We start from the raw sequence: 9,019 nt of genomic DNA, 5'->3' as shown, positions 1-9,019 counted from the left end.
GAGGGCAGGGCCAGATCACTGGCTCCCACGCACGAATTAGGGCGTCGCAGGCGGGATTCCCTCAAGTTCAAGCTCTGCCCAGAGCGCCAGCTGGAGGTGCACCCCGCCCCCACCCCACAGCCCGGAGACGCCAACTTCGCGCGGAGACCGGAGCAGGGCGGGGGCAGGGGTGTGGTCGGGGTCACGTGACGGCCCAGGTGCCCGCCCCGGCCCCGCTTACGTCCGGAGTCCCATCGTCCGGGCCACGCCGCCTCCCCTCGCACGTGGCCTCGCCGCCGCCGCCAGCCTCTTGCCCCCAGACCCGCTCCTGCAGCCATGGCTCCCGGCCAGCTCGGTGAGGCCCGGGCGGGGAAGCGCCGTGTGCGTCCTGTCCCTGCGGCCCCCCGCGAGCCCCCGCGCCCGGCAATGGCGGCGGCCGGCGGCACTGCGAGCCCGCGCCTGGGCCTGTCGTAGCCCCCTGTGGGGCCGGCGTGTGCGGCCCGCGGGGTCTGGCCCGGGCAGGCCCTGGGGCGAGGCCTGTGATCAGTGGGCTCCAGGGCAGGCCTTGCGGTTCCCGAGTCTCCTCCCCCGGGTTCCCTTGATGGGCCTTGGAGAACACAGTGTGACATACTGCGAGTAATGAGAAAAAAATGTCTTCTCTTTCAGCCCTGTTTAGTGTCTCTGACAAAACCGGCCTTGTGGAATTTGCAAGAAACCTGACTTCTCTTGGTTTGAATCTGATCGCTTCCGGAGGCACTGCAAAAGCTCTCAGGGATGCTGGGCTAGCCGTCAGGTAAGACACAACTTAGTTTTTAAGTCAAGTCAGTCAGAAAGCGGGCGTGATCACATTAACCAGGAAGTATTGTGTTTCAGGCACTGTGAGTAAAATTTCTCCTTTACTCCGCCCCATCACGCTGCGAGGTTGGTACGCTGCTTACCCACTTCATGGCAGAGGGAAGTGGGGCTTAGGGAGATTTCCTAAGTTCTCCACGAGTTTATTTACAGAGCTGGGATCGGAACCGGTTGTCCTGATTTTTGAACCCTGGTTCTTAGCCACTTCCTTTAACAAAGTAACTTAGGTGGGCCATTTGTTATGCAACAAAAACTCCAGTTATAATTCGTATGATCTGCGTTGACTGACTATTTAGTAAAACTGTGGACTTCAGGAAGATTGAGAGCTACTTCTCTTCTCTTAGAATCTCTGTTAACCACATGAAGGTACAGGTCATTCATTCGCTTATTTGCAAGCTCTTCATTATCTGTCTAGGAGATGGAAAGAAGGGATGTACAAACCATTAATCTGGATGCTATTCATGACCTCAAGGACTGGCATTCTGGCAGGAGAAGGAGTAACTCAACGAAAAGGTGGAAAAGGAAAAGGCCACAAGACCGCTATTTCATAAACTGTAAAGACAGTTCAAGTGAAGAACATACCTACCCCTGAAATATGTTTTAGAAAAGGGATGAAAATTTGCTTCTTGGCCTCTAGACCCATGTAAAAGTAGATTATTATCTTTTCTTAAAATTGTGCGCTATGTGAGCAGCACGTAGCTTCCCTAAATTTGACAAGTTCAGATGACAAGAACGCCTTACTTTATTAAATGTATGCTTTGTATTTTTCAGTGTCTTTTTGCATCTTGTCTCTGATGTGGTTCTCATGGAAGGCAGACCAGCCGGCTCTCTTCTGATCAGCAGGATGAGAATCCAAAGTCCAGACCTGTGTTCTTTCCATTGGGTCAAATTGGAGCCTCCTAGTGTAGTTAGAACCTTTTTCTTTATTTTTCTTTTTTCTTTTTTTTTTTGAGACAGAGTCTTGCTCTATTGCCTGGGCTAGAGTGTCGTGGCGTCAGCCTAGCTCACAGCAACCTCAAACTCCTGGGCTCAAGTGATCCTACTGCCTCAGCCTCCCGGGTAGCTGGGACTACAGGCACACACCACTGTGCCTGGCTGATTTTTTCTATATATTTTTAGTTGTCCAGCCAGTTTCTTTCTATTTTTAGTGGAGACGGGGTCTCGCTCTTGCTTAGGCTGGTCTTGAACTCCTGAACTCAAACTATCCTCCCACCTCGGCCTCCCAGAGTGCTAAGATTACAGGCATGAGCCACCGCGCCTGGCCAGAACCTTCTTTAAATTAAGCAAAATCCTCATCTGTGGCCTCTTTTTTTCATACCTAACTTTGTATTATGGAAACATAATACATAATACATTTTGACATAATCAAAAATAGTATGATGATCCCTCACGTCCTGTATTTGTCACCTAGTTTATATACTTATCAGCTGCTTAGTCTCGTTTGTGTACCTCTACCCATTCTGCTTACCTCCATTGTGATGATATCATTTTTTAAAAATTGGAAGTGTAAATGTGTTTTTCTCCTATATTAAAGGGTGAGGGGGTTCAACCTAAGTGGTTTATTTTAGAGCTCAACACAATAAGGTTAGTTGAATGAAGTATAAACAAGCTGGAGGGGTGTTTTACATGTATTCATATAGTCCTCACACCAACTTTTTGGAGTAGGTAGTGTTAACCCCATTTTATGGGTTAGGAAACCGAGGCACAAAGAAGGTAAGTCTTAACTTGCCCAAGACCTTACCCTATTAAGATGCCAAGATTTTGTAGGCTGATACTTCTGTAACAAAAGATAAGTTAACAAGACAAAAGTATAAAAAATTTATTGAATTGAAGTTTTACGTGACATGAGAGTCTTCAGAATGAAGACAATAATGATGCACGGAAAAGCACCATTTTTATGCTTAGATTCAATGAAGACTGGACAGCAATGTAGAAATATGATTGAACAAAAAGGAAATGATCTAATGCTAGTAGACTGAGGTGGGGAAAGCCTGGGAGGCCTGTCCAGATTCTTCTTGCCTCTCTGTATGTAGCATTCTTTCCTCCTGAGGGTCTCATGACCTACTATCAGGCAAGGTAGGTCAGAGAATTTCTTTATGGCCAGCTCCTAGATGGAAAGGTGGGGAAGGTTAGAATAATAATTCCAGTTTTTATGGCTGGCTTTGGGGAAAAGGGGCTCTAGTTTCAATGGCCTGCCTTGGGGAAGAGGAATTCTGGTTTTCATTAATATGGAGGAGAATGAGGGGTAAGAGGCAGGAAGGCAGGAGAAGGTTGAAGAGACCTTGGTTCTGAGGCCTTCCACTGTCCTTTGGTTCAAAATATTCAGTGTGGCATAGCACTGTACTTTGGGGTATCATTTTCTGAGCCCCAATAATTTTATCCGAGGAAATGAACCATTGCCTTGTCATGAGGTCAACTGAGATTTTAATCATTGAGTATACGGCAGTGAGCATACGGAGAATTATTTCTGAAGTCTACAACTTTAACATACAGATTCTTAAATATAAAGGAGTGGCATGCTTTTTAATTACCCCAAATGTTTAATTCTATGAATAAATTTGCCTTCTCTAAGTTTCTTTTCTTTTTTTTTAAGTTCACATGATTAGTAATGCAATGCCTTCTCTAAGTTTTAAGTGATTCTTTTCAGCTGGAGGAACTGGATTTTATTTCCTGAACTCCAAGAAGGTGAATTTTGAATTTGAAACTACAGTGTCACCAGTTTGTTCATTGATGTTAGAACTTAACTGTGTGTGTCTTTGTCTGAACACCAGTCATTTGCAAATGACCCTCCTTAATAGGAGAATCTATCCAGGAAATTCCGTATCTTAATGGTGAAATTTGCTGCTTTAAAATGTCTATTATTGTCCTGAGCTACTCAGGAGACTGAGACAGGAGGGTCACTTGAGCCCAGGAGTTTGGGACACTAAGATTGGGCCTGTGACTAGCTGTTGCTCTCTAGCCTGGGCAACACTGCGAAGGCCGTATATGTTGATTATATTAATAGAAAATTTGAAGAATGTGGAAAGCTATAAAGAAGGTAGTAAAAATGGCTTATGGTTCTTAACATGTTAATGTGTTTTTCTTCCAGCATTTTTATAAGCATACATTTTATTTCATAGCTCATGCAGTTTTGCTTCTTGCTTTTTTGTTGTTGTTTATATGTAATGTGCATTTTTCCACATCATTAAATTTTGTAAATTCTGCCAGAGAGGGCGTACATGGGTTCAACTATCTGGAGGTCAGCTTGGTGATACGGACTAATATTTAGATGTTGTACTTCATTTGACCCTTTGTCATATTTTGTGATTATTTTTTCTAGTTTACTTTTTTGGTTTTGCTAAGGAATACTGGGGCATATTTTCTCCTTGTAGAGGCAGGGAGGGGAGTGACCTTCCAGAAAAGTTAGAATTATAAGCCTGGAATACAGAGGGTGGTCTCTTCCCTAGTGAGGGACTGCTCTCTGCTTTGGGTCCACTTTGCTTTTTTTTTTTAATGTAAAAGTTGTTTTTTTCCCCCTCATTTATTGGAAACAGGTTTTTGCTGTGTTGCCCAGGCTGGTCTCAAACTTCTGGGCTCAAGGGAGCCTCCACCTCAGCCTCCTGAGTAGCTGGGACTGCAGGCATTAGCCACCGCACTCAGCTGCTGCAAAAGTTTTTATTTAACATTTATGTAATCAGAGCTATTAGTCTTTTGTTTACCACTTGGAAAACATTCCTCATCATTTACTTTTGGCGCTTACATGATTTTTTTTAAACGATTAAACCTTTGATTCATCAGGAATTTATTTTTGTGTGAGGTTAAACAGTTATGCCAATACCAACACCACTTTACTAAACAGTCTTATTTCCCCACTCATTTGATATGCCATCTTTATAGTTTTTTTATCATAAAACAAAATTCTTCTACTTTGTTCTGTTTTTGAGGCAAGGATATTTTTCATGCTTTTTGTAACATACTGCCAATTGGCTTTCTATTTCTTAATATTTAATTAATATAGCTTGTGATTCAATTTCAGAATTCTCTGAAAACTGTAAAACTAGTGCTTTAGGCCGGGTGTGGTGGCTCACGCCTGTAATCCTAGCACTCTGGGAGGCCGAGGCGGGTGGATCGCTCAAGGTCAGGAGTTCGAGACCAGCCTGAGCAAGAGCGAGACCCTGTCTCTACTAAAAATAGAAAGAAATTATCTGAACAACTAAATATATATATATATATATATATATATATGTATAGGAAAAATTAGCCGGGCATGGTGGCACATGCCTGTAGTCCCAGCCAGGCATGGTGGCACATGCCTGTAGTCCCAGCTACTCAGGAGGCTGAGGCAGTAGGATTGCTTGAGCCCAGGAGTTTGAGGTTGCCGTGAGCTAGGCTGAAGCCATGGCACTCTAGCCCGGGCAACAGAGTGAGACTCTGTCTCAAAAAAAAAAAAAAAACTAGTGCTTTAATCCTCAGTGATTCTTCCTGAACACAGATTAGTAGAAAATTTGTTAAAACATTTTTTTGAAAAGTAAATAGAATTTTACTTGAGAAATCAAGTATAGTGAAAGACTTAAGAAACTAGAATAATTTTTTTGTTAAACTCAGGCCCAAAAATCTCTTCAAATGAGAGCAGTAGACTTAGGGATGGAGGATAACTTTGAATAGTATAAAATGACACTTTAACTGAAACCATAGTAATGTTCTGTTTATCTATTTTCAGAGATGTCTCTGAGCTGACGGGATTTCCTGAAATGTTGGGGGGACGTGTGAAAACTTTGCATCCTGCAGTCCATGCAGGTAAGTGGTTGGCACTGTCAGTATAAAACAATCAGTGGTTTTCAAGAATATTTTAGTCAATAACTTCATAGAATAAAGGAGGGAAAAGGCTCAAAAAAATTTACCTGTAAAGTTATATTGATTTTGTCAGGTTTGTTGACAAATTTCACAATGCATTAGAACCTGTTTAAAATCTGAGTTGTTTTACTATGTGATGAATTCAGGTTATTTTCCTTTGCTTGTTATTTGGTCTTGACCTGATAACTAATATATAGGGCAATATTTCCCGTTAGAGTTACTGAAAACATTAGATTTTATAGTATGAAAAGATCTTAAACAATTCAAACTTAGAATAAAACATCACAGTGTAACTGACTTTCAAAAGAATTTTTTTCCAAAGTGCTTTACATTTACTCATTCATCTAAGTCAGCTAAGGAACTTCATTCAAGCCACTGAATTATGGGAACATGTAGCCTATAGTGGAACTAGCAACAGATTTATACAAATCTACTTTACCTTTTTTATATTATGTTGCTCAAGAAAATGGATCAAGAATGGATAAAAAAGACTTTTAAATGACCTAATCTTAATTTTTTCTTGATAACGCCTCTACTACATGTTTGATATTTTTTAATTGCAAATATTAGGCCAGGTGCGATGGCTCACTCCTGGAATCCTAGCACTTTGGGAAGCTGAGGCCAGTGGATCGCTTGAGGTTAGGAATTCGAGACTAGCCTGAGCAATATAGTGAGACCCTGACTCTACAAAAAATAGAAAGAATTAGCCAGGTGTGGTGGATGCCTTTTGAAAAGTAAATAGAATTTTACTTAAGAAATCAAGTATAGTGAAAGATTTAAGAAACCAGAATAACTTTTTTGTTCAACTCTGGCTCAAAAATCTCTCTAAATGAGAATAGTAGACTTAAGGATGAAAGATTCTTTGAATAGTATAAAGTGCCCACCTGTAGTCCCAACAACTCTGGAGGCTCAGGCAGGAGGATCACTTGAACCCCAGGAGTTTGAGGTTGCAGTGAACTATGGTGACACCACTGCTCTCATGCCAGAGCAACAGAGCAAGACCTTGTCTCAAAAAAAAAAAAAAAAAAACCCAGAATAAAAGAATATTAGAGGATTTAACTTGATTGATGATATAATACTATGTCGAAAGAAGTACCTTATTCTGACTTGTTTTTTGAATTAATGCTTTGTTTAACTTTGTTAAATTAGGAATCCTGGCTCGTAATATCCCAGAAGATAATGCTGACATGGCCAGACTTGATTTCAATCTTATCAGGTAAAAATTTGAAGTTGAACTTTTAACACATTGAGGACAAATAGCAGTATGCCAAACCTGGTATCTCTCTTTTTTTCTCACTCACTGTAAACCTTTACTGAGTACCCTCTATGTAACATAGTATGTGTATAAGCATTTGGTTTGGCCAAATTTACATTACCAAAATACATACTTAAACTGAAAACCACTTTTGTTTTTTCAGGAAGTTATGATCTAACTTTTAGTATAGACAGGTTGAATATCCCTTATCTGAAATGCTTGGGACCAGAAGTGTTTCAGATTTTGGAATATTTGCAGATAATATACCCTTGAGCATCCCTTATTTGAAAATCTGAAATCTAAAATGCTCTAATGAGCATTTACTTTGAGTGTCATGTTGGCACTCCAAAAGTTTCACGTTTTCAGATCAGGTATACTCAACCTGTACAGCTAACTTAGTTATTTGCATAAAGATATTGACTATTTCTTTCAAATATATGTAACAGCTTTATTGAGATATAATTCATATTCCATACAGTTCACTCATTTAAAATATACAATTCAGAAGGTTTTAGTATTTTCACGGAAGTTGTGCAACCATTACCACATTCAATATTAAACATATTCATCACCCTCAGCCCCCACCAAAAAAAAAAAAAAAAGCCCTGTGCCATTAGCATTTATTCTGCATTTCCCCCAACACTGTCCAGCCTTGGCAACCACCAGCCTACATTCTGTCTCTAGATTTGCCTGTTTTGTGCATTTCATATGAATGGAATCCAGCATTGCACACAATGTTTTTTGTGACTAGCTTCTTTCACTTAACGTGTTTTCAAGGTGTGTCCATGTTATAGCATAGTATCCAGTACTTTGTTTCGTTTTATTGCTGAAAAATAATCCATTGTGTGAATATATACCCCATTTTCTTTATCAGGTTCATCAGCTGATGGACATTTGGGTTGTTTCTACTTTTTGGATATTATGAATAATGCAGCTGTGAATATTTGTGTGCAAGTTTTTCTGTGAATATATATTTTCATTTCTTTGGGTACATGCCTAGGAGTGGAATTCCTTGGTCATGTGGTCACTCTATGTTTAACCTTTTGAGGAACTGCTAGACTGTTTCCAGAGTGCTGCACCATTTTACATTAACAGCAGCAGTGTACTGGGGTTTCAGTTTCTCCACATTCTCACCATTTATTATTTGTCTTTTCGGTTCGAGCCATTCTAGTGGTTGTGAAGTGGCATCTCATTGTGGTTATGATTTGTATTTCTTAATAATGCTGAGCATCTTTTCATGTGCTTATTACCCAGTTGGGTACCTTCTTTGGAGAAATGTCTGTTCAGATCCTTTGCCCATTTTTTAGCTGAGTTATTTACCTTTTTATTATTGAGTTGTAAGGCTTTTTCCTCCTGTTCTGTGCGTTGTTTTCCTTTCTTGATGGTGTCCTTTGACCATCACAAATGTTTTTAATTTTGATGATGTGGAATTTATCTGTTTTTTTCTTTTGTTGCCTTTGCTTATGGTGTCATATGTAAGAAACCATTGCCTGATTCTGGATGATGACGATTTTTGTGTATGTTTCTTTTAAGAGTTTTCTTAGCTTTAGCTCTTTACTTAGGTCTTTGATTCATTTTAAATTAATTTTTATGTACAGGTGTGAGATAGAGATCCAACTTTGTTCTTTTGTATGTGGCTGTCCTTTTGTCCCAGCATCATTTGATAAAAAAATCATTCTTTCCCCAGTTGAATGGTCTTGGTATCTTTGGTCTGTGTGTCTGTCATTATGTCAGTACTACACCATTACTGCGACTTTGTAGTAAATTTTGAAATCACAAAGTGCGAGTCTTCCAACTTTTTCTTTTTTTTTTAATTTTATTTTTTTTTAGAGTATTACGGGACAACTTTGTTTTTCTTATTCAAGATTGTTTTGACTATTTAGAGTTTCTTGCATTTGCACATAATTTTTAGAATCAGCTTGCCCATTTCTGGGGGGAAAAAAGCAATTGGAATTTTCCTAGGGAGTATGTTGAATCCGTAGATCAATTTGGGAAATATTGCCATCTTAACAATGTTAAATCATCCAGTCCATGAACACAGATGTCACTCCATTTTTTTTTAGATTTTCTTTAATTTTTTCAACAATGTCTTGTACTTTT

At 40.0% G+C, this 9,019-nt stretch overlaps 1 protein-coding gene across 1 annotated transcript in view; it reads left to right on the top strand.

Moving 5' to 3' along the window:
- The first annotated feature begins 228 nt into the window (after nt 1–228).
- ATIC (5-aminoimidazole-4-carboxamide ribonucleotide formyltransferase/IMP cyclohydrolase) overlaps nt 229–9,019 on the top strand; it is a 29,505-nt gene continuing 20,714 nt past the window's right edge. The window contains exons 1-4 of the mRNA XM_012651459.1: nt 229–334; nt 646–772; nt 5,531–5,607; nt 6,814–6,880. Of these exons, the coding sequence (XP_012506913.1) occupies nt 316–334; nt 646–772; nt 5,531–5,607; nt 6,814–6,880 (290 nt within the window). The 5' untranslated portion in view covers nt 229–315. The remainder of the gene's footprint in view (nt 335–645; nt 773–5,530; nt 5,608–6,813; nt 6,881–9,019) is intronic.

The sequence above is a fragment of the Propithecus coquereli genome, unplaced genomic scaffold, assembly GCF_000956105.1.
Source record: "Propithecus coquereli isolate 6110/MARCELLA unplaced genomic scaffold, Pcoq_1.0 Scaffold357, whole genome shotgun sequence".
NCBI lineage: Eukaryota > Metazoa > Chordata > Mammalia > Primates > Indriidae > Propithecus > Propithecus coquereli.
The sequence above is the reverse complement of the archived record's forward strand: the minus strand, read 5'-3'. Positions and strand labels throughout refer to the sequence as shown.